Source organism: Ciona robusta, chromosome 3 (genome assembly GCF_009617815.1).
Source record: "Ciona robusta chromosome 3, ASM961781v2".
Taxonomy (NCBI): Eukaryota; Metazoa; Chordata; class Ascidiacea; order Phlebobranchia; family Cionidae; genus Ciona; species Ciona robusta.
Window position 1 is genome coordinate 9,144,686 of NC_143237.1, and position 22,476 is coordinate 9,167,161.

General features: G+C 34.8%; 2 protein-coding genes across 2 annotated transcripts; both read left to right on the forward strand.

Moving 5' to 3' along the window:
- Positions 1 to 1,193: 1,193 nt before the first annotated feature.
- Positions 1,194 to 14,710, forward strand: LOC149739026 (centrosomal protein of 152 kDa-like). The gene is made up of 29 exons (XM_089874652.1): positions 1,194 to 1,363; positions 4,062 to 4,179; positions 4,524 to 4,624; positions 4,862 to 4,984; positions 5,322 to 5,621; positions 5,836 to 5,926; positions 6,112 to 6,270; positions 6,444 to 6,583; positions 6,698 to 6,898; positions 7,108 to 7,239; positions 7,439 to 7,540; positions 7,796 to 7,951; positions 8,283 to 8,378; positions 8,714 to 8,806; positions 9,007 to 9,218; positions 9,406 to 9,534; positions 9,761 to 9,884; positions 10,064 to 10,186; positions 10,399 to 10,499; positions 10,704 to 10,794; positions 10,991 to 11,104; positions 11,358 to 11,498; positions 11,784 to 11,908; positions 12,036 to 12,141; positions 12,363 to 12,469; positions 12,689 to 12,843; positions 13,263 to 13,433; positions 13,724 to 13,913; positions 14,037 to 14,710. The coding sequence occupies exons 1-29, from the start codon at positions 1,259 to 1,261 to the stop codon at positions 14,209 to 14,211; spliced, it is 3,981 nt and encodes a 1,326-aa protein (XP_089730778.1). The 5' UTR covers positions 1,194 to 1,258; the 3' UTR covers positions 14,212 to 14,710.
- A 1,034-nt stretch (positions 14,711 to 15,744) lies between these two features.
- On the forward strand, positions 15,745 to 22,121 carry LOC149739027 (DENN domain-containing protein 11-like). The gene is made up of 9 exons (XM_089874670.1): positions 15,745 to 16,099; positions 16,570 to 16,669; positions 17,273 to 17,431; positions 18,559 to 18,697; positions 19,761 to 19,899; positions 20,220 to 20,345; positions 20,660 to 20,810; positions 21,071 to 21,139; positions 21,296 to 22,121. The coding sequence occupies exons 1-9, from the start codon at positions 15,883 to 15,885 to the stop codon at positions 21,492 to 21,494; spliced, it is 1,299 nt and encodes a 432-aa protein (XP_089730796.1). The 5' UTR covers positions 15,745 to 15,882; the 3' UTR covers positions 21,495 to 22,121.
- Positions 22,122 to 22,476: the final 355 nt, after the last annotated feature.

The following is a 22,476-nucleotide window of genomic DNA, read 5'->3' on the forward strand; positions in this document are numbered from 1 at the left end:
CTGCAGCCCACGCAAATATTTCTGCAAATGAACACCAACTTGAACTATCGAATCGCCAAAGGCATAAGGTCTAATACGAGCCATACTCCAGTGGTTGGGCGCTTGCATCGTCACCAACGGATACTGTATTCGATGCTTGATGCTGATACCACTTTGAATGTGCGTGTATTCAAGCAAGACACTTAACAGATATCGCTCTAATTCGTTACTTACTATATTGGGTTGCCCATAGATTGTCAACCAAACGTTTTTTACGAAACATATCGATATCTATTGGACACGCCTAATGGTTTTGCAAACTACTCAACCATGACTGGCGGTGCAAACAAACAGTTGGTTACAAATTACGAGAAGTTTTACTACAATGGAAAACATGTTTTATATTTGGTTTTAAAGAATAAAGAAGAGTTGAATGATTGTGAGTAACTTTGCAGACGAAATTTGATGCAGTGCAATTGTTTGTTGGAGTGTATGAGGTTTGTTATGGTCTTGCAGGGGACAGGCAATCCAGCGCTGTATATTTTTACTTTTTATGATATTTAGTTTATCAATGTAACCCATAAGCAGTTTGAATATTTGGCATTAGTAAAGAATCCTCCGATACGTTACAGATAAGGCTGGTGGGAAGTTTTAGAGGTTGGTAGTTAGTGATTGGCAGTATGGCAGATCCAGACTGCAGAGTATGGCAGGTGCACGCGCGATTTTTTTACAGACTTTTGATGATGCACGCCACAATGTGTCCCACGCACGCCAATTAATTAAACAAAGAAAAAAATACGTATTAAATTAAGTGAGATTTCCTAACCTGGCTTGAAAATGTACATGCTTCGCACTCAGATTTTTAATGATAGCACGCGCGCACGCGAAAAATAACCGTATTGCACGCGTGAGATCTCGTCAGGAACTGCCATACTCTGCAGACTGGTAGCAGATAACGTCTGGTGGAGGACTCATCACTAGCACCGATTGCTCCAGTGGTCTCCTATGGCTTATATAAATTGTCAGCCGTAAATAAATTAAAAACTAATCACCTATAAATATACATATACATCGTATGTCGTAACATATGTATAAAACCCACATTTGTTTTAACGGCCAAGGTTGGCCCACCATGAGTGGATAAATCAGTTAAATCCATCGTTCACATTTAGCTCTTTTATTTCGCTCTACCCCTATTGGTACAAATTAAGCATTAACAAATATAACAACTATACAGTCAAATTCAGGTTTAGTTTTAGTTGATAAATAAGATGACAATATGTCGTTAATACATCCCGGCTCAAGCATCAATTTTGACGGAGCAGATCTTCAAAGATCCGAGGAAGAAGAAATACAAAGGGAGGATCGGAAACAACAGCAGGAGGTAACAGTTGTTATTTATTTCGGATATTTTTATATTGTGGATTTTTTATTGGAATATATACATGCTTTAGCATTCTATATATATAATAGGCCCATATAAATAAGATTTTTTTAGTTTGTTTTTTAATTTTCTATAATAGTATATGTATTGACAGTTTAATCAGGGTGTAGTCTGTATACTTTTCTTGTGTTTACTTTTATTTTTAATTTAATCCACAATTACTGCTGCTTTTAATCTGAACATTACAGTCCTTGTGTAAAGTACAACTTTCATTTATACGTTTTGGTATAAATTAAAACAAAAATCTTTGGTAATGTGAAACTACAACAGGATGTCTTTACTCATGTTTATATTGATACTGTCCTCAAAATCTGTGTTTTATGCACCTTAGTTCTTCTTGCTTTGATATGGTGTGTAAGTGTCAAAATATAAAAGATACATTTACCTATTAGTTTGGAATACAGTAGTACAAATATTCCTGTGTAGAATTAAATTAATCTTTCTTCCCAAGTTGCTGAACACACTTATAAATCATTTGCCCTTGTCACTTCTTAAACATTGTAAACTTCATACTTCGTTTAATTTCTCATACAGCCACAGTCTTGGCTTTGAGTAGATGTAGTTGTGTTTCTTAGGACAGGAGTCGAAACTTTTGACTGAAAAGTAACATTACAGTCAACATAAGGTAGAACAGGTGTATAGCCTATACAATTGTTGCAATGTTTGCATTCTTTTTGATTGTTTAGTTTGTTTTAGTTGTTAGCCTATGTAATTAGTCTACTCATATGCAAGTTGCAATGCACTTCATTCTGCAATTGTAGTGTACATTTATGGTCTAACTTACTTTACAGGATAATAAGCTGTATTATATTATTATATATATTAGAGACCGACCGATATCACTTTTTTCCACCGATACCGATACCGATATTTTTAGCTTTTACCGATACCGATACCGATATTTTACCGATATTTGTCACTATAGCGAAACATATGAAATGATCAGTTTTAATCAAAAGTAATGCCTATATTCAAGATATTGCAAGTTATAGAGAAAAATTGGTTGGTCTACATGTTTTTAGGAAACATGCATGTTCTTAAGAAGGTGTTGCTTTTGTACGAAACTAGGACGCACATGAACGCTAAACTACAAACGTGGACGTTAAACTATGACACACGTGGACGTTAAACTACGACGCACGTAAAGGTCAAACTACGACGCACGTAAAGGTCAAAACTACGACGCACGTAAAGGTCAAACTCCAACGCACGTAAAGGTCAAACTACGACGCACGTAAAGGTCAAACTACGACGCACGTAAAGATAAAACTACGACGCACGTAAAGGTCAAACTACGACGCACGTAAAGGTCAAACTACGACGCACGTAAAGGTCAAACTCCGACGCACGTAAAGGTCAAACTATACCACGCATAAATACGACGCACGTAAAGGTCAAACTATGACGCACGTGGACGTTAAACTAGCACGCACGTGAAGGCTAAAGTACGAGGCACGTGGACGTTAAACTACGAACACACGTAAAGGTCAAGTAGGACGCACGTCGCTTCGCACGAACTATTAATATATCGGTGAAATATCGGCGCTTTTTTACCGATACCGATTATCGGTGGAACGTAAATATCGGCCGATAATATCGGTGAACCGATATATCGGTCGACCTCTAATATATATACATAATTTTGTGTTAAAAATATTTTTTTCTGTTAAATATTTTTTTTGAATGTTGTGCAACAGAACATAATTTTATATATATATATAAACAATTTTAGTAAAATTGTTTAACCTTTTTAAAGATAATGTTCTATTAATTTTATTCATTTCATACTTCCCCAAGCCTACAATATACAGCATTAGTAGTTGTTATTTTAAACCATATTCAGCTGTCTCATGTAATTTATCTGTATCGGACATATTGTTACGGTTCAAGAGCTCTTGGCATGTTTAAGCACGCTGTTTAAATTCATACAACCAGCCATTGTAATTTACATTGTCCATTGTCACTATGTGTAAGTGGATCATTTGCCTCTCTTTCATATGCCCACACCTCCTTTATATTCCTTGCTTAAAAAGCTACTGTGTCTGGTGCTTTGTTATTATTCTATCGTCGGGATTAAAATTCCTGCTGTTCATTTTACTTTCAATTCATTTCTGAAGTGCTTGCCACAAATGGATATTGAATATTTTGACCTACAGTAACAGTGGATAAGATAGGTTAATATGAGACAGTCAGGTATCCTCAGTGTAAGATTTAGGTCAGCCACACTTGTACCAGATTTAGATTAAAACTTTCAATGGATATTGTAACTACTTTAAACCAATGTGCTGAGCTAAGGCATGGACTATTAACAGTGAGTTAATAATACCCTGTTTTAAAAAGAATTTTTCTAATTATTACATACTGCTAGGGTGTTAACAACGTAGGCCGTTTAGGCTATTTCTATAAACTAATTAAACTTTCATTATAGTTTGAAATATTACCCTACCATGTTGAATAGCTTTGATCCATTCGACAATGTAGAAATTTTGCGGTGCTTTTTACTCATAGCTTGTTGTTTTGTTATTCTTTTAATTTTACATTAATTAATTAAGTGTTGCGAAAAACTGTATTGTTCATTATAACATTTTACATTGAATAATTTAGTTATTTTTTAAGTTTCTTTATTCTTTTTTTAAAGCTGCATGAGTTGCTATCGGCCGAGCTACCTGATGATTTGCTGGATGATGATCACGTGAGCAATACATCTGCTCATGGAAACGGATCATATAATATATCCCGTGATTCCTCTCACTCAGGTACATAGAACATAGGTGTCACATTTCAATGGGTTTATAATGAAATCTGGGGTGACATATTTGATAAAATTCACTCATAGTTGTCAAACATAGGGGACATCATTGTTTTATGTAGCGAATCCTCTTTACTTTAGCTCTGCTTGTTTGTATAGACATTTAACAGATGGGAAAAAGCTGTTTAGGTGTGAAACTGGGCTGCTAAAACATATGAAGTCACCCCCGTTTTACCAGCTATAGTTACATGTCACCCCAATCACCCTTAACTTTGCACATATACACAGGAAATATACACAGTATAATAGTGTATTAGTTTATGTATGTGTACTAACAAATTACTTTAACAGGTGTTTGGCATTCTGGTAACTTGGATGATGAGAAAGAGGAAAAACAGCCGATAACGAATGGAAATGTTCCATATTATCAACATGCGCAGTATGCCAACCATGTGAGTTTACTTATTGTTATATTATGCCATTATTTAATGGCTCATCTGGTATAAAAATAGTATATTTTCAACATTTCGTTCTAAGAAATATAGTGGATCTGTGTTTTAGGGCTGAAAACAATAGAGACTTTTATGATGTTTTAGAATATTAATTTCAATAGTTTGATCTTTCTATTTTAATACTTAATTATTAAGTCATGGACTAAAAGACGAGGATTTAATGTTTTATATCAACAGAACAACTATCACCCACCAGTAACGAATCAATACCAACCCAACTTTGGATACGATCGTAACTTCACAGATGCTGAGAAATGGCAGATGATGCAATTCCATAACAATGCAAGGTTTCCTAACCAAGTAAGTTTATATTGAAATTAGGTATTTAGAAATTGTATATTTAAAACATAAAATTTACCAATATAGCGTTTTAAAAAGGCTAGTTCTATTGTCAGTGGGTTTAACAGCCACACTTTTTAACTGATGCTATCCCACACCTTTTATTCATAGCTTGATTTTGATTTAATGACTGTTGTTTTAATGTTAATTTCCTTCTCTTCAGATTTTCATTCTTTATATAATATGATTTCCGCGAAGAGCTCAAAAATGTTAGTGCCAAAAGCCTCAGTTTGCTTTTTGTACAAACAAGATTTAAACATTTTTAATTTGTTTTTTAATTGTTTTTATTATAACACAGAGAAACGACGGGGTGGGTGAATATGCTAAGTTCGAAGAAACCAACGGTCACGGTCCACCGAGTGATGATTACGGGTTCGCTGAGCGAAGAGAGGCAGAGGGAAGCGAAGATTTTGATGCAAGCTCGTCCCATCTCCATTATGAGCAGAAATTGTCTTCCACTCTTCCCTCCTTTTCTCCTGGAGGAAAAGGATCAACTACCCCCGGAAAAAATGTTCGTTTTGACGCATTTTCTGCTCCCACCTCTCCCTACAATCCATATGTACAGTATAAGGGAACGCATCACCACAGTACTGAATCGGTGGGAAATATTTTGTTTAAGTTTGTAGTAAAGTGTATAAGTCATTTTTTTACTTCTTAGGTCTTTTGGCTATTAGCCTAGACATAATAAATGAACTTTTTTTCAAGGCTAGACACTTTATAACGTAACAAGCTAACAGTACTGTTTAACAAGATAATTAAAAAAACAATTGTGGTTTATTATAATTAATATGCAACAATACCTAACTTTTCAGTTAAATCGTCGAGATTCAAGCGCATCAAAAGCAGATGACAGTATAGGTTCTGATTATGTGGACGCCAAACAAGGGTTTAAAGATATACCAGGTATTCTGTTCAATAGACCTAGTGCATATCTAATATAAAATACAGGGATTCTTTAAAAATTATAAATCACCTAATTTTTCTCATTTTTTTAAGTTTGATATTTTTTCATAACTAAGAAATAAAATATTTTTTCAACACAATATGATGATTTTTTTATGATTTTTTTTTAACGGAAAATATTTCAGAACATGAATCTGAGACTTCCAGGGAACTCACTCAGTTGCGAGTGTTATATGATGCGCGTGGAAAGAAGTTGGATCGGATGACGCAGGAGTTGGAGGAGGTGAAACAAGAGTCGAGGAGAGAAAAGAGGATTCTTAATCATCAGTTGGCCATGGCTAAAGGTGGGGTTGAGAGCGTTTAAAAATTTAGTCAATTTAAAAAAAAACTGGCAAAGTTTTAGTTTTTTTTAAGTGAAAAATAAAGGAGAATTTTCAGTTTATAAAATGATATATTTTTAAAGTTTTCGGGGGTCAATTTTTATTGAAATTATTGTTCAATGGAATATTTCTTTCAGATCAAAAAGATGGGATGAGTGGAAGTTTGGAGGAATGTCAGGTGATGTTGCAGGATAAGGATCGGGCTCTTATTGATCTGGAGGGAACGAATAACGCTCTCATCGCAGATGTGGAAGCGCTCAAGTCAGCCAAGACTGAGGTGAGAACAATAGGATGCAGCTTGCAGCTTTAATAGTATCGCTAAGCCTTGAACCCAGTATCTTCTGGTTAATGTGACCTCTTTAACCACTATGTATTTTTCTTTCTTGTTTAGATGGTGAAAAAGTTGGAAGTGTCCGACCGAACAATTGAAAACCTTCAGCAAGAAGTTACCATGCTTCAACGATCTGATGCGCTTGACCGAGCAAGACAGCAGCACGAGGCCGTGCTCTCTGCTGCCAACGAGCGGCACGAACAGCAGATGCTTGAAGTTACTTCGATGTTAGATGAGACAAGACAACTTGCGGATCTTAAGGTGGTATTTTACTATTTTATAACGCTTTTTTTTTAATGAATGAGTAATAGGGTTTCTAGTATATTCTATATGGGTATGGCATGGCATGTCGTGGGGCCTTTGATTTAGGCCAGAGTTGGCCTCTTAACTAAAATAACATTCAGATTCTAAATCTTTTAATTTTACATTTCATAATTTAGCTTATTTATTTTTTTACTTTTTTTCTAAAGTGCGAAGAATCCGAACAACTTCGCCTTAGACTCCGAGCAGCCTTAAAAGAATCGGAAGACGTTCTGCTGGAAAAGTCTGAGACTATTAATCGGTTGTCTCGTAATTTGGAAGACGCTCAAAATCATTGTCAGGTAAAAAAATTTTTCTCGTTTAACAGAACCCACCAAATACTATTTATAAATGTCAGCTTAACATAATATCACCAAAAAAAATTCTTTATGTGTAATTTGTGATAGGCATGAGGTGTATGGAACAGAATACCTGTGTAAGAAACACCGATGAGGATAATTAGGTTACATTCATTCATGAAAATATAACATTGCTACACAGAACTTACTCGCTGGCACAAGTGAAACAGCTTTCTTACAACGACAGTTGAATGAAACAACTAATGATAAGATGACAGCTGAAACTAAAATCAAAGCTTTGGAGGTAGCAAGGTTTTTGTGTAATATCTTGTTACCCTGATAAAGTCTTGCAATATGCCAGATAGGGCAAATGTTGGTAAACTATATTAAAATTTTGTATAGTGTAAAAACTTTTTTTTAAGGGTGGACTAAATAAATAGTCAGCCGCACATGAAAATATCATACTGTTAGTTTATAATTCCTCATATTTCATACCACTATCTCAGTAGTTACTTCAGTATCATAATTTTTATTACAATTTATTCCATATTTCCTACAGAATGAGCTTGCAGACATGCATGAGCAGATATCAATGTATGATAACGCATTGAAACTTGGCGTGTCATCCCACCAACAAACCTCTAGTGGGATGACTGATTCATACAGTGAACTCATGGGTGGGGTCAAACGGAATATTGACTGGAAAACGCCAAAGGTTTTGACTATTAGTATTTTCGCAACTTTTTTTCATGCTATAGTTATATTATTCTTTGCTTTATGGGCCCTGCCCTACATTTGATATATAGTTACTTAATTTTTTGCTTGCCTTGCAGTACGATCACAACTGTATAAATTTTTAGATATGATCTATTACAATATATATATAGAATATCTATTACAATATATATATAGAATATCTCTCTGTTTTTAAAATTATTTTAAATATTAGGCCTACACTACAGTAGTTACAATTTAATTGTATTTTGTCATTTGAAACATAAGAATTTTAAATAGATTGAAAAATTGAAACAAGTTTCTCTTTAAAGATCCAACCATTCAAGGGCCAACCTGACCAGCTTGTAACAAGTTTGCGAAACGAATTGGAAAGAGCTCTCTCAACTAATAAAGTTAAACGTGATCAGGTTTATTGTTTTGCTGATGAAATATCATTTAAACATTATATTTAGGATTGAATTTTTCTTTGCATATTGGTTGAGAAATTTAATATGTTGTGTTTATTTCTCATAGTTCATATTGAATATTTTAGTATAGATTGTCTGATGTATTTTCTAGTAGAGCATAAATCGGGTAAATATAGGCTGAAAAACCTACCTATGTCTTACCAAACTACTAAAATACTATGTTGTTAATTCTCCTTGCATCTCATTTAAAGATTACATTTAAGATTTTTACATTGTGTTATCCTTTACTGGTTGGGAAACCTAATGAACTTATTTTTTCTGCAATATTATCCCAGATATTGGAGCTTCAGAAACAAGTAAAAGACTTGGGTGACGAATCCAATCATTGGAGGGAAAAATCTGATCGAGCTGAGATCATGTTGAAACAGGTTTCATTTTTGTTGTTGCAAGAAAACTTAACAACAAGGCTTTGGAATTATGGGCTAACTATGGCCCAAGGCCAACGCCATGCTGTAGCACCTAAACAAAGTAGAATAAAATATTAGTTTTTATGTATTTATAAAATGATATGCTTACTTAAAAGTAAATAAAAAGAGGCAAATTTTTACCACCTAAAAAATATCAACAGAAAAGCTTCCAATCGAATAGTCCAGCACCACAGCGCCAGTTCTCCAATGAAAATCTGGAAACACTGGAGGAAGATCTTCGTGCAGCACTGGAACGAGCTGCCGAGGCGGAGGAGCGCGCACAGGACCTGGAGAACTCGTGTCGTGAAGTGAAACAACAAATGTGTGAGATGATTGAACAACATGATCTCAATAAGCAAGAGGCCGTGGACAGGTGGGACCACTGATGGTGTGGGGGTGCACAACTGTGTATGGAAAAAATCTTGGGTTTTAAAATGTTTGCAAATTAAATGTTTCTTAAAGTATACAACTAGGAGAAAAAATAAAAACTTTACAAAATAAGGTAAAAAAATAAAACTTTACAAAATAAGAAAAAAATTACATTTGCCCTTTCACACCAGGTGTGAGCGAGCTTGCATGCAGTTACATGAAGATGCAAAACAAGTGATCCGTGATGAGATGCTTGCTGATCATGAGCAGAAGATGTACGAAGCATCTGTTGAGCATGAGGGAGTCATGTCTGACTTGCAGTAAGTTATGTTATGTTACTACCAGGCATAATGTGAATAATACTTAACAGCTCATCTGGTATAAAAAGCGAGTGTATTTACAAAGTATATTCTGAAATTTAGTGTATGATATATAGGTCATGGGTTAATCCCTGCCCATATTCCTGATCATGGCATGCCATGCTGCAGGACCTCACCCACATAAAATAAAATGGAATATTGTTTGATTGTTATTATTGTTTTATAGGAATGAGCTTGCTGGGTTAGCAGATGAACTAGCTGAGGTGAAACAGAGTTATGTTCACGTTTGTACAGAGAAAGACCAGCTAAGGGAGAGGTTGGAACATGAGAGTGGACAACAGTTACATGAGGTAAGTACTTAGGGTTTATCATACTTGCATGAGGTATGCCTTACTCACATGGGTATGCTTTTTCTATGGCTAAGTATCATTGGGATGTGGTATAAGTGTCAAGGCACTCAACATTTTTCCTGTTTCAAGAAAATGTTAAAATACTAATTTGCATTTAATGATTATGATGTTTCTTACAGGATAAGGAAGAAATAATCAATAAATATGAGGATAAAATATCTCAGATGAGAAAAGAGTTTGAGGAGTGGGAGCAAAAGAAGAAACAAGAAGAGAATGAGTGGGAGGAGAGCACACAATCCAAGGTAATTAAACCTTTGATTACAATAACAAGGTTATATTAAATTAGCATGGGGGACATGGGTGACATAAGGAGGCATGAGGTGTATGAAACAGAACATCCTTGTTATAAGAGCTGTTGTTTTCCATTAAAGAATAGAGCAAGTTACATTCAATAATCTATATGTTTTGTGTCTTTGTGATAAACAGCAGTAAAACTATTATCTTTTCTTCACAGATTGCTCTGCAAAAAGTAGCGTGGCTTGAAGAACACAACAAGTATAAAGAGGAGGCCGTCAATAAAGCTTTGGTGGAACAACAGAAACAATTCGATACTTGGTAAGTTTATACCAAATAAAATATGGTGGCAATAAAGCAGTGTGCTGACGCATATAAAGTTTATTTATGCTTGTGAGTTGATTTGCATACACTTTATAAATGTTTAGTAGTTTTTGGATAACTGAATGATACAGATCGCACAGTTTTTCAGTTAAAATGGATTCTACTTACTAAATAATAACAAAATAATTATTCTTTATCCAGCATCGCTGAGTTAAATCGTGAATATGAAGAAAAAACAAAGAAATTAGAAAAAGGCATGGAAGATGAGAAGAGACATTGGGACCAAATGAAAGTGAGAAAAAAACTATTTTTTTCGCTCTCTTTTTGATGCGATATAAATTAAATTGATCACTTACCAAATTGATTAAAACAACGGAAATAAGCTGAAAAAAGGCAGTTGTTAAAAAATGCCATGAAAATAGTAATTATGTTAAAATTAGAAAAAGCTCTTCTGGTAGCAAACAGTAACAGCAATTATATTGTAACAGGAACAAGAAATTGAGTCTCGATTGAACCAACTCCATGAAGAAATGAAAAAGGAAGAACAAACTGCAGTGAAAGCGGCAACTTCCATTGCGCAACTTAACTGGATAACTGAACAGGTAATTTGTAAAGCTGGGAAGGTTTTTTATTAATTTATATCAGGGCGACAGTCGTCATAACAAGGGTGTTCTGTTTCATTTGAGTTACCATGTATGCTACTTTGTGTTTAACTGGATTTAGGTATACGTATGCCTGACAACTTAGTGTCCAGGGACGCATGCAGGCCTTGAACCTTATCCTCTTGTCCAGTGGCAAGCACTCTAACACTGTGTCTTGGATTACACAAAATGCAACAATATTTTTGGTCTGCAGAAAAGCAAAGTCGATTCTGACCAACGGAAACGAGTTGAAAATGCTCTTCAGGAAGCAAGGAAGTCATGGTTGAGTGAGCAGGAAAAGGTTGTGACCTCCGCAGTGGACGAAGCACTTGAAGAACTGAAAGTTCAGCTCGAGGTGTGTATGGGTTGATGGTGTGCTGTTCATGGGCTGGATTTGGTTGGGAAAGTTATATGATTATATTTAAATAGCGAATGACGATGCCATTTTAGCGAAATATGTATATTTTATTATACAGTTGTTTAAACTTGCACCAGATTCTGACTGTATTTCTTTACACAAGAATCGTGTTGCTATATGAGCACCAGATCAGGGTTAGATTCACTACATTTATTACAGTTCTTATTTATTGTTGACCCATTTTACCTTCTTATGTTAATATGTGTTATGTATTACGTACAGGTATTAACATTGGAGAGAGACACGAGAGTGAAAGAAGAAAGGGAAATTGTGGAGAGAGAATGGAAGAAAAAAAGGGATGAAGCTTTGAAGAAAAAAGAAACAGAGATGGAAGCAGCTTTGAAAACGTAACTACATTATAAAAAAAAATGTTTTTTCTGTTTAAAACTTGTTTTTTGTTTGATTGTGAATTTTTTTATTTTTTTTTGTTTATCATCTTGAATGACATTTTCTTATTGTTTCTGAAACATTTAGAATCCATGATCAACACCAGCGTGAGTTTCAGAACTTTACCACAGAACACAAGAAAACTTTGGAGAAGTTTTTGGAAAACGAACGAAACCAAACATCGCATCCAAGTGTAAGTGGGATGTTATTATTAGTTCAGCCAGCAGATTGTCTACTGTATATCGCAGGAGCCAACTTACCAGTTAAATTTGCCTAAACTGACACACGCTTGCTAATTTTTTTGTACCCATTTAGTTAATTAGGTTGCTTCACTATTCTCCTATTTTTCCAAAAATTTTCTACATGATTTTTATGTGTTTTTTTTATGAATATTATGAACAAATTGCATTACAGGACCAAGTGATCGACGAACTGAAACAAGAGTGGGTAGTTGAGCGCGACCGGCTTGCTTCCCAACACCAGGAGGAGCTCTCAAGCTTGAAAAATATTCACGACAAGCGGTATGTTATTTCTATGTACTTGTAAACTTTTATTATAAATGAAAAGATTGCTCATGGGCATAAGATAATATTAGAAGCAGCTCTTCCTCTGAAATAAAAAATTTTGTTTCATCAGCGTTATGCCTGCTGTAAAAAAACGTAGTATAGTTAAGTTAACATTTTTTACCAAAATTATTAAACTTCTCTTTAATTTTAATTATTTCTAAATTCATATTACAGTTGTGAAGAATACAAAGCTCAGATTATACAATTGACAAACGATTATGACAAAACAATGAAGCAAAAGGTTGGAACAACTGATGAAACGAGCGCTGTTGTAGAAATTAAACGAAAACATAAAGAAGACACCGAAAAACTTAAATCAAGAATGAAAGGTGAAAATATCAAATAAGTAGATGAATAATAATTTGGATCATTTTTACTGAAACCTGGAATATTTACAGTCACAGAAATATATACTCGTATTTTGGCGTCTTTAGCGTTTTATATTAATTTATTCCAATTTTTACATTCACAAAGTGATTTACTTTCACATACAAATGGACGTGCCACTGATTTAAATAGTAGTCTTACGCTGGATACTGAGTTAATCGGCCAACTCACAACTAAAGCCTTTGTCCCTGGGGACCTTCATGTAAGAACTCACCTATGTAGTTTAGAATGTGGCATATAATGTTCATGCCAAATTATCAAACTTAAATTATAGCCTAACACGTTTATCGAAAAGAAATTAAAAAAGTTTTATATAAAATGCCCGTACCATAAAAATCTCACTAATTTATTGATCTCGCAGAGGAATATCGGAGGTGGAAAAAAGAACGTGCGGCTCTCGTTAGTAAATTGGAAGATGCAAATAACCGTGTGGTGGCGCCACAGAGCACAGACAATTCATCACCGGGGGTGGATCGAAGAATTTTGACCGATCTGCGACAAATATATGTTTCCACTCTTGGAACAATAAAAGGTGAAATTTGGTGGATGTTCTTGGTTTCAGATGATCGGAACATAAGTACATTTTTTGTCAATTTCACTATTTAATCCTTAAACAATTAAAGATATGTTTAAATGGAAAAAGAAGACTATCAGAACAACATGTTCCTTTACTTTGTCTGTTTAAACGTATATTACCTGATTTACTTATTTGTTTAAATTTGAAAGGGCCTGAGGTTCATGAAACAGAACACTCATATATTATTGACTGTTGTTGCTCCATCATGCGAGAATAAATAAATAATATTTATTATTTACACTCAGATGAAATGGTAAGTTTCGCGCGTGACAGTCGCGAGCACACGGTGAATGCGATCAAGCGTGAAGCACAGCGTGAACGTCGGCGAATCACGACCAAGTTACGCTCGAATAAACAAGTGACATCACATCCAAGCGACGAATCAACCCTCCCCTCGTTTCTTGCTGATCGTACGCAACCCACAATCTATGAACCGTGAGTTTAATCATTGCTGGTTTTTCAGTCAAATTTTACTTTCGCCATAATAATTAAGTTACATTCATTCTTGAAAAAGCTGCAAACACCACCAGAATATTAAACAAACATTTCTTTTTAAAGGTCGCTCATAAGCCGTTCAACCTCCAATCCTGACCTACCTTCTCAGCCAATCACATTCCATGGTGGGGTTTTTGTTCCTCCTATCAACCAATCACATTTTAGAGTTTTGCCAAAAGTTGACGAGCTTCCGTCACGTGATAAACCAAGGGAAAAACGAAGAACTCAACCAACTTGATTGGAATGTTGCTTCTAGTTTTATAAAATGTTATATTGCTGCTTTTTGTTTTGTTTAAGAGTGAATGGGCAAAATCTGGCCCAACTTATACCTTTTGTTGTGGGCCAACTCTGGCCAGCGTCCCAGGTCCTCTGGTATGTTTTATAGAGCATATAATATATATTTAAAATATCTGTAAAAAATTATTCGATAAACTTTCTGGTATAAAAGGATACGAAAATTATCTGGTTAGCTCTTCCAAGTAAAAGTAAATGCATGATAATTCATACGGGAGCACCTTTTTTATGGAATTTTTCAAATGTTACTGTGTTTTACTCACTTGAGAAATTGAAAAGTTCTATTTTTGTACAAGATTTTTGATCTAACCTATTTGTATCGTGTCCCTCTGTTGCTGCTTTTGTGTGTTTTATAACAAGATACCTAATCTAAACGAAAAGGAAATTCATATCTTATTACAAATTAAAACTGAAGCCACCACTGTTCCCACATTGGTATTGTATACCTTTCTGTTTGTCCACTGTACTTAAATACCGCAGTTGCGTTTCTCTGGCCAAGACATTTATCGGCAATTGCTTCAACTCAGTGGCTATTCAGGGGTTGTCTGAAGTTCTGAAGTTTCAGTCATACAGATACAGAAGAAACAATCACCCATAACGTTACGTATGTGGTATCCCGTAAGCGGGCACGAGTTATAAATATAAAACGGAATATCGGTGTAATAACGTGTGTCGTTTTCCCCGCCGCGCTAGGACAGAGCAAGTTACATTCATCCATTAATTATCGCCTTTATTAATCATTTTTTAGTACATCGTGCTCATTCATTAGAGAGGACAGTACATCGATAAGTTTTCTGATATCGAAAAACGAAGTACTCGCATTAGGGAGTGCGATGTACTTGATTGAAAACTTTGACAGGTTCTCGATTTTACAAACTTTTGATTGATGGCCAGTAAGACAGCGGCCATCGGCCTAAATCAATGTTTGGAGCCTAATTTCGCCGGGGCGAGCAACGCATGTGGTAAAATTCTGGAAATGGTTTTGAGCAGAGTCCGTATATAAACATGTTTATATACGGACTCTGGTTTTGAGCAACACATGACTCGTCACGTTGAAAACCTGAGTCAGTCCACCGATGACGTCACGAACAACAAGCATCCGCGGTTGCTTGGTTGGCGTGTAGTTTATAAAATATGCAAGCAAGCGGTTTTGTTTGACAGCTTTTGACGCCACTTTAAAGTCAGTTTATGAAATTGGCAAGGCAATCAGACTAAAGTTTTTATTTAACTGAGTTCTATCAATAGGTAGTAGGTAGGTCGTGGGTGTAACGATAGTTGCTACAGTACTGTTACTACTGTATAGGTTTGTTGTTGCAATAGCAGCTTATTTGCGCCAGAAAAACAAACATAATATGAGTTTGTAATCAATCTGCCCTACTCTATTATTGATAAACATTTCCTTGTTTGTATGTTCTTTGCCAAAGGTTAATAGGTTTCAATGTAAACCATTGTTTAGTAATGTAGTCATTATAAGTAAAACGTTTGTTTTCAGGCTAAACGGAAAGGAAAGTAGGCAACACTTGCAGCACATAATGAAATGTTAAATTTAGAACTGGAAACAAATACAGGGTAAAAAATCTGTAACAAACTCCGCCAAAATTTCTTAACTTTAAAAATGGATGAAGAGGAGTCAAAACCCTTGTTATTAGACGATGGGAATGATACTTTTAACTCAAACAATCAAAAAAAGTCTGTTTTCGGAAAGAGAAAGAACAAAATTGGAGTGGTTGATACTTTCAATTCGATAGATTTGTTGTTTAACCAAACAGAAGCTGAAGAAGAACCAGATTATATTGTCTCCGTGTTTGTCGTTACTTTTGACACCAGATGTGGTGGGTAGTGAGTGTTTTTACTTATTGTTATTATTCAGCATTACAATAAGAAGGTTGTTATTATACTGAGGTTTTAGTAATTTTTTGAACTTATTGCATTTTAGATGTAAGTTTCCCTTGTATTTTTAATTACTAAGTCCACATATATATATATATATATATATATATGGAAATGGATACACCACTTTAAGTGACCTTCCTTACCGTAAGTTTCTGCCCTTAGCAGTGTGTTTGACATTTGCCTTCTGTTGTGTTTTATAATCATATGCATATATAATACATAAATATTTATGATGGGGAAAAGTTCTGTAATAGGCTACTGTTTTTGTTCATTTCAGTTTATGTTCACAATATGCCTGATTTCACTGTCCTTGTATGACATTGTATATTTATAATCTTAACTCTATGATTGGCAAGAGGACTTTAACTTTGCATTGATATATTTTTTTAATTTTCCCTTTAACTTTCAGGTAATATGGTGGAATGGTCGACGCCATCAGAGCTAGATTTATCCAGCATAGAGTTTAAAGCAATGCCAAGTGGGGCCCATACTGTTGAGTCTGATTTCATGTAAGGTCTCATGAATTATTAACGTAGAACGTGGTATCAGCTGGGTTCCACGCTGTCAAATTGCAACCTATCTCCACTTAATTCTATTTCCCTTTGAAAGGGGGCAATTTATTCTGAATGACCTTGTCCTTCAGTTATGTCTGAATAATACTGACAGTTTGATGTTGTCTTAGATAACGAAATCTGCTAAATTGGTAATGAAATCTGCTTATTGTATATTCTGTTATCCCATTGGTTTAATACTTTAATTCTATGGTACTTTCTTCACTTAATAACTAGTGTTTGTTATGGTATATAAATGGTATTTAATTCACTTAATAACCAGTGGCAGTATGTTTATAGGTTCAATACTGTTACAATTCACCACAATTGCTCCAACTAAGTTGCTTCTAACCCCCTAATCCGGTTTGTTTAAATTGTCAGCCATCATTAAAAAAAATAAAAAAATAATCACCCCTAAAGTTACAAATGTGACAACTCGTAAGCAGGCACAAAGTTCACAAAACAGAAAATCATGCTATAACAACTGTCGTTGCCTCACCAAACATGAATATATAAATTATCTTCATTCAATTTTATTGGCACCACCACATCTCATCACAGATACTTCCGCCTAAACAACCTGTTCGGATTGAGTTGTTTCGAGAAGATGCGAGTTAATTCTGTGGAAGAAAGAGGAGCGAGGATGAAGTCGGTTGGAATCCTCGCATCCACGTACACCACATTGTTCCGTCACATGCAGTTCCTTGAGATGCAAGTTAGGTTGGTTTCCAATTCAATGTTTGTTGCGTTTTATTGAATCGGTTGTGTTGACTTGAAAATGTATAGTTAAAATGTAGGCCCACTAAATTAAATTATAGACTCTTGAAATACAGATATTTTTTGCAATGGAAAATAAAGTACAATTTTGCAATAGTTCTAAATAATAGTCCGTAAATGCAACGGATAAAAACGTTATATATATACATCAAATTACTTTATTTAAAGATGTTAAAATGTTTTTTCTGCCTTGAAAATCTCTTAAACAAACAGCTTCTTAGTTCAAAGTCCCAAAAGTATAATGTGTTGCTTTGCAGTCTGTCTTTGTAATACTTTATCTCAATTATTTACTAAGTAAGGCATCTTAGTATGATAAAGTATCCTAGTAATAGTAATAAAGTGGTTTCCTTTAAGTTCTCAGTATCCTGCATGTCGCTGTTCCATCAAGATATTGTTTAATTGTTCCTGGAAACCAATTATGACTTTATCAATGCTTGTAAAGGCATATAATAATGGTTTCTCAAACCAGAAAACAAATATTGATTTTAATGAAAAAGAGTCTTTTTTATTTGCACATAACTGTACTGTAAACTGTGGAAAAAACATTATTGCTAAAAAGGACAAGGTTTTATATAGCCATCATACACATTAGTTCTGTGGTCATTTCTAACTATTTAAACGAGGCATGGAAAATTCCCTTGAGAAAAACAGATGCTTGTATTATTACATTAATAATTTAATTCCTATTTGTATTCCAACCCCTATAGTAAAACCACAAACTGGAATTTCGCAGCTGCTTGTTTTTCCAGTTATATTTTCAAAAATGCCATAATTCCTACTTTACCATGGTGCTTCCTAACCTTTTATTTTTATAACACAAATATTTGGTGTAAATTGATGTCAAGTTCTGGTTTTCAGTTTTGACAAAAAATAAAAGCTTTGTGAAAACCTATCTATAATAGGTAGGTAAACTAATCCAATTAAATGGCGACCCAATTTTATGTTTTGCCAGTTCTTCTGTTGGGACCACTAATCTACAAAACCATAAACTGTAAAAAATGTTAAAATAAAAAAAAACAACATTTTTGACAAAATTATACAAAAAATAGAAAAAATGTTTGTTTTTTTAGGCACCACCTGCAGACACCTGGCAACTATCTCCAATTAGAGGAGTTTTACAAAGATCGTCACGGTGTCTTGCCACCCTTGGTTCAACAACCATCTAATGCAAATCATATTAAAAATACAAACCAGTTCCCACATATGAAAGTAGGTGGAATGATAAATATTGTGTTTGCTGTTGTTACGCCCTCTCATCCTTACTGAATGGTATTCGGTTCAATACTTGATGTTGCTACTATTGTCGGCGTATTATGCTTAGGCAAGACCTTTGACTGCAATTGTTCTAACTCGGTGGTCGCTAATGATTTGTAAAAATTGTCAGCCAGAAATTTGTTTTAAAAGTTAATTAGTTGTTGCTAACTTGTACACATCTGGTATGGGCCAGATTCAAGTTTTTAATATCATTTCAATAAATTAATTAAATAGTGTATAAAAAATGAACAGAACCTGAAAAGTTAATAGGTTGCTAATTAAAAATCCCATATGTAGTGTTCAAAAATCTATGCAACAGAGAGTAGATGTTACAATTTCCGAATCTCTGCTTTGTTGATATCTATTATTTATACATCTATATAACATCACCCTTTTCGTGAGTTATCTAGACCTAAATTTTTTCTTTAAAAATTTCCTGTACTTTCAAAACAGGACTTTTTGCTAGGGCCCACATTTATGCTCGCAACTGTATAACATAAACACTGTCCAATAATTAAGCTAATAATGCCAGTGAGGCACATCAACCAGTAATGACCCCTGGGATATTTTCTCCCCTGCCACACACTAATTGATCAAATGTCATTTTATCATTATGCGTGAAAATGTTGCTACGTCAGTCGTCATAGCATTTTCCTCAAGATTTTTTCCAGTAGGTTAAATTCAGTATATCTACTGTGTGGGTAAGAAGAATAGCATTAGAATATAACAAAACGCTTTTTGAGTATTGAGATATAGTTCTTCTGTAAATATTCTTCGTTTACTACTGAATGGAATGATAAGAGGGAATAAATGTGAACATTTTTACCCCAACCCACCCTATATAATATACTTCCTAAAATAAAAAGAACCTTGTCATAAAAATACTGTTTTTATTTTCAATGTTTGGTATGAACCGTTTTAACTTTTTCTTACACCACCGTCTAAGTGGTTTATATATTATTTTTATATTTTATTTGTTTAGACACAAATTAATTAAGTTAAATAAATTTATTTACAGATCACCCACCCTGCAGGTTGCTTTTCCCAGTTCATCAAATTTTTTGGTGAAAATATTTTTGTCCTGTGGAAACTTGTTTTGTTGGGAAAAAGGATTTTGTTCTTTTCACCGCCGCCAATCGGTGTTGTTTGTTATCGGGGTACGATGGTTTTTATTTATTTTTAATTTGCTAAAACATATTTACACGAGAAGCAAAAATTACCAAAAAAGTCACATATGGGATAACTCAAAGGTAGGCATGAGGTTTATGAAACAGAACACCATGTTATAAGAACTGTTGTTGCCCACCATGTGATTGTAAATAGGTTTTACGTTTTTTATAAAACATTTCTCCCCTACCAGAATATTTATAAAATAGTATTTATAAAATAAATATTGGAATAAAAAGTAAACAATAAATATAAAATAACAACATGGATAACTATCACGCTCTTACAATGATTTTGTTTCATATTACAGTTTACTGTGCATGCTGTTTGGGAAAAGTGGCGGTGAATGGATTTGAACACAAAACCCCCAAGCCTTATTTCTATATCAACGTTGCTGATATCGAAGACGTGGAAAACGAATTGAACTACATTGCTTGTAAGATCAAATTATTCCTCTGTACTGTTATATGCATAGGCCAGCGGCTGATTGTGATATAGTGGGTTAAGGTAAGGCCGAACACCGTATATGTGGTAGCTTTATTCTTCATACATGAAAGTATTTATCATACAAAGGTTCAAAACATACCGAAAAATTAATCGCCCAAAAAATTACGTAAGTGTTCAGTTGCCCCTGGTTACCTGTAAGTGGTTTATGATGTTTATAATGACTTCCCTTGCCCCGCCACACGTGGATAAATAAGCAACCTTTATTCCCTTAACCAACCACTTTCAACCAAACTTACACGACAGGCACCACTGAACGTATTTTCCGTGAAAAATCTCGTTTATATGATATCTATGTTGACAATCAAGTGATCGTATCAACAGACGTACAATCCAAAGATCTCCTCAAAGTTAATAAAGTTGATAAAGAAAAATATCAAAACCTTTTAAACCACAGGCAAGTAGTTCGAAGTAAATATTTTTCAAACATCCTGAAGTTGCTGCAATTCTTTTTCTGTATAGTCAACAATTTGGACAACCCACCTACCCACTAGGTTGGAGCAATAGACGCTAAGTGTCTTGCCCAAGGACATATAAGACCACAATAGTGGTGACATTGAGTTACAAACCCTGTAACCTCTGGTTAAAAGATGACCAGTCTAACCGCTGTGTCACGTCTTAATAAACGGTCAAGAAATTTATTCTTTTGTTTTGTAGAAATGATTTATTATTTCACCAAGAGATTGGTGATGACAACGTACCAACAGAAGAAGAAGTTTATCAATCGTAAGTTTGTGATGCTTTTTTAAAAGAAGTTTCTTTCCACCAAAAAAAAGATATTTTTCTCTATAGGAGCAAACTCATTTCAAACAAAAAAACGTAAAGAAAGAATTTTTTTGTTGGTTATTAATACACATTTTTTCACATCTACTTCCTCCATAGCTACTTCATTCACCAAAACAATCAGCTCTTTGAGACTTTAATGGAAGCTGCCTCGTCACGTGACAAAACGCTCACAGAAGACCATATTAAAGCAATGGGTCTTGACCCTGTAGGAGACCGACATTTTATCATGGACCTACTCGAGTTATACGCAATTGACGTTATGCTTGTTGTTGATAACCCTTGCTGTCCCGTGTAGGTACATTCAGTTTTGCGTGTCTATACGTCAACCACGAGAGAGAATGTTTTGAATGAGTTGTCGAGTCGCGACAGTCATTCTGCCTTTAGTTTATTACGCATGTGCAATACGTTGTTTTTTAAACCTGTACGAATTCCTCTAATCCGCGCTCCATTATTTTGCACCAACTTCAACTTTCCGGGGCCTTACACACAAGCGTCCCGCAGTGCCGCGTTTAATTCCCGATCTATTCTTCGGTTTACCATTTTGGACATTTCGTCACGAATTCGAAACCTCACGTTCGTGATTGTTTACTAACCAACCACGAACACCAACGTATTATATAACGGCGGTCACGGATTTTGCAGAGAACTGTATGCAATTTGGATACATTCCAGGCGTTAGGCAATGAAGCATATTTATATAGTAATTCAACGAGGAAATTAATTTATTTATCCTGTTCATATAGTAGGGTGGAGAAAGATGGAATACCTTTAGCACATAATATCAAAATATCCTGATCGTGTTTTAAACAATTAACGGTCTAGGGAAGTCGGGAGGATACGGTTTTATAATTCTTTAAATGTTATTTGTTAACTACAAAATGGGACGAGAAAATGGAATAAAAAGGTGTCCCATCTCACCCCATCCTACTACATACATATAGTACGTTTATTTCTTTCAGCGTCTTCCCATTTTGCAGTAGAATCCTAATCACATAGAACAAAATACCCGCACCACTGTACAGGTATAGCGACGTGCACTTCGCTAGTATAATGTAGTGTTAGAGCATATGTAGCATTTTCTAGTTACACGGCTACTATACAATTTAATGCACTACATATATGGATCAATGTTCATCGCAATCGTAGGTTTAAAGTGGTGCTTATATTTAATCCGGTGTTTATTTTTTGATTTTCTTGTGACACTTGACTGCGCGTTTCTTTCGAATCCATGCCATCGTGTCCATATAGTTTATTAAACCATGTAGAAAAAATATTAA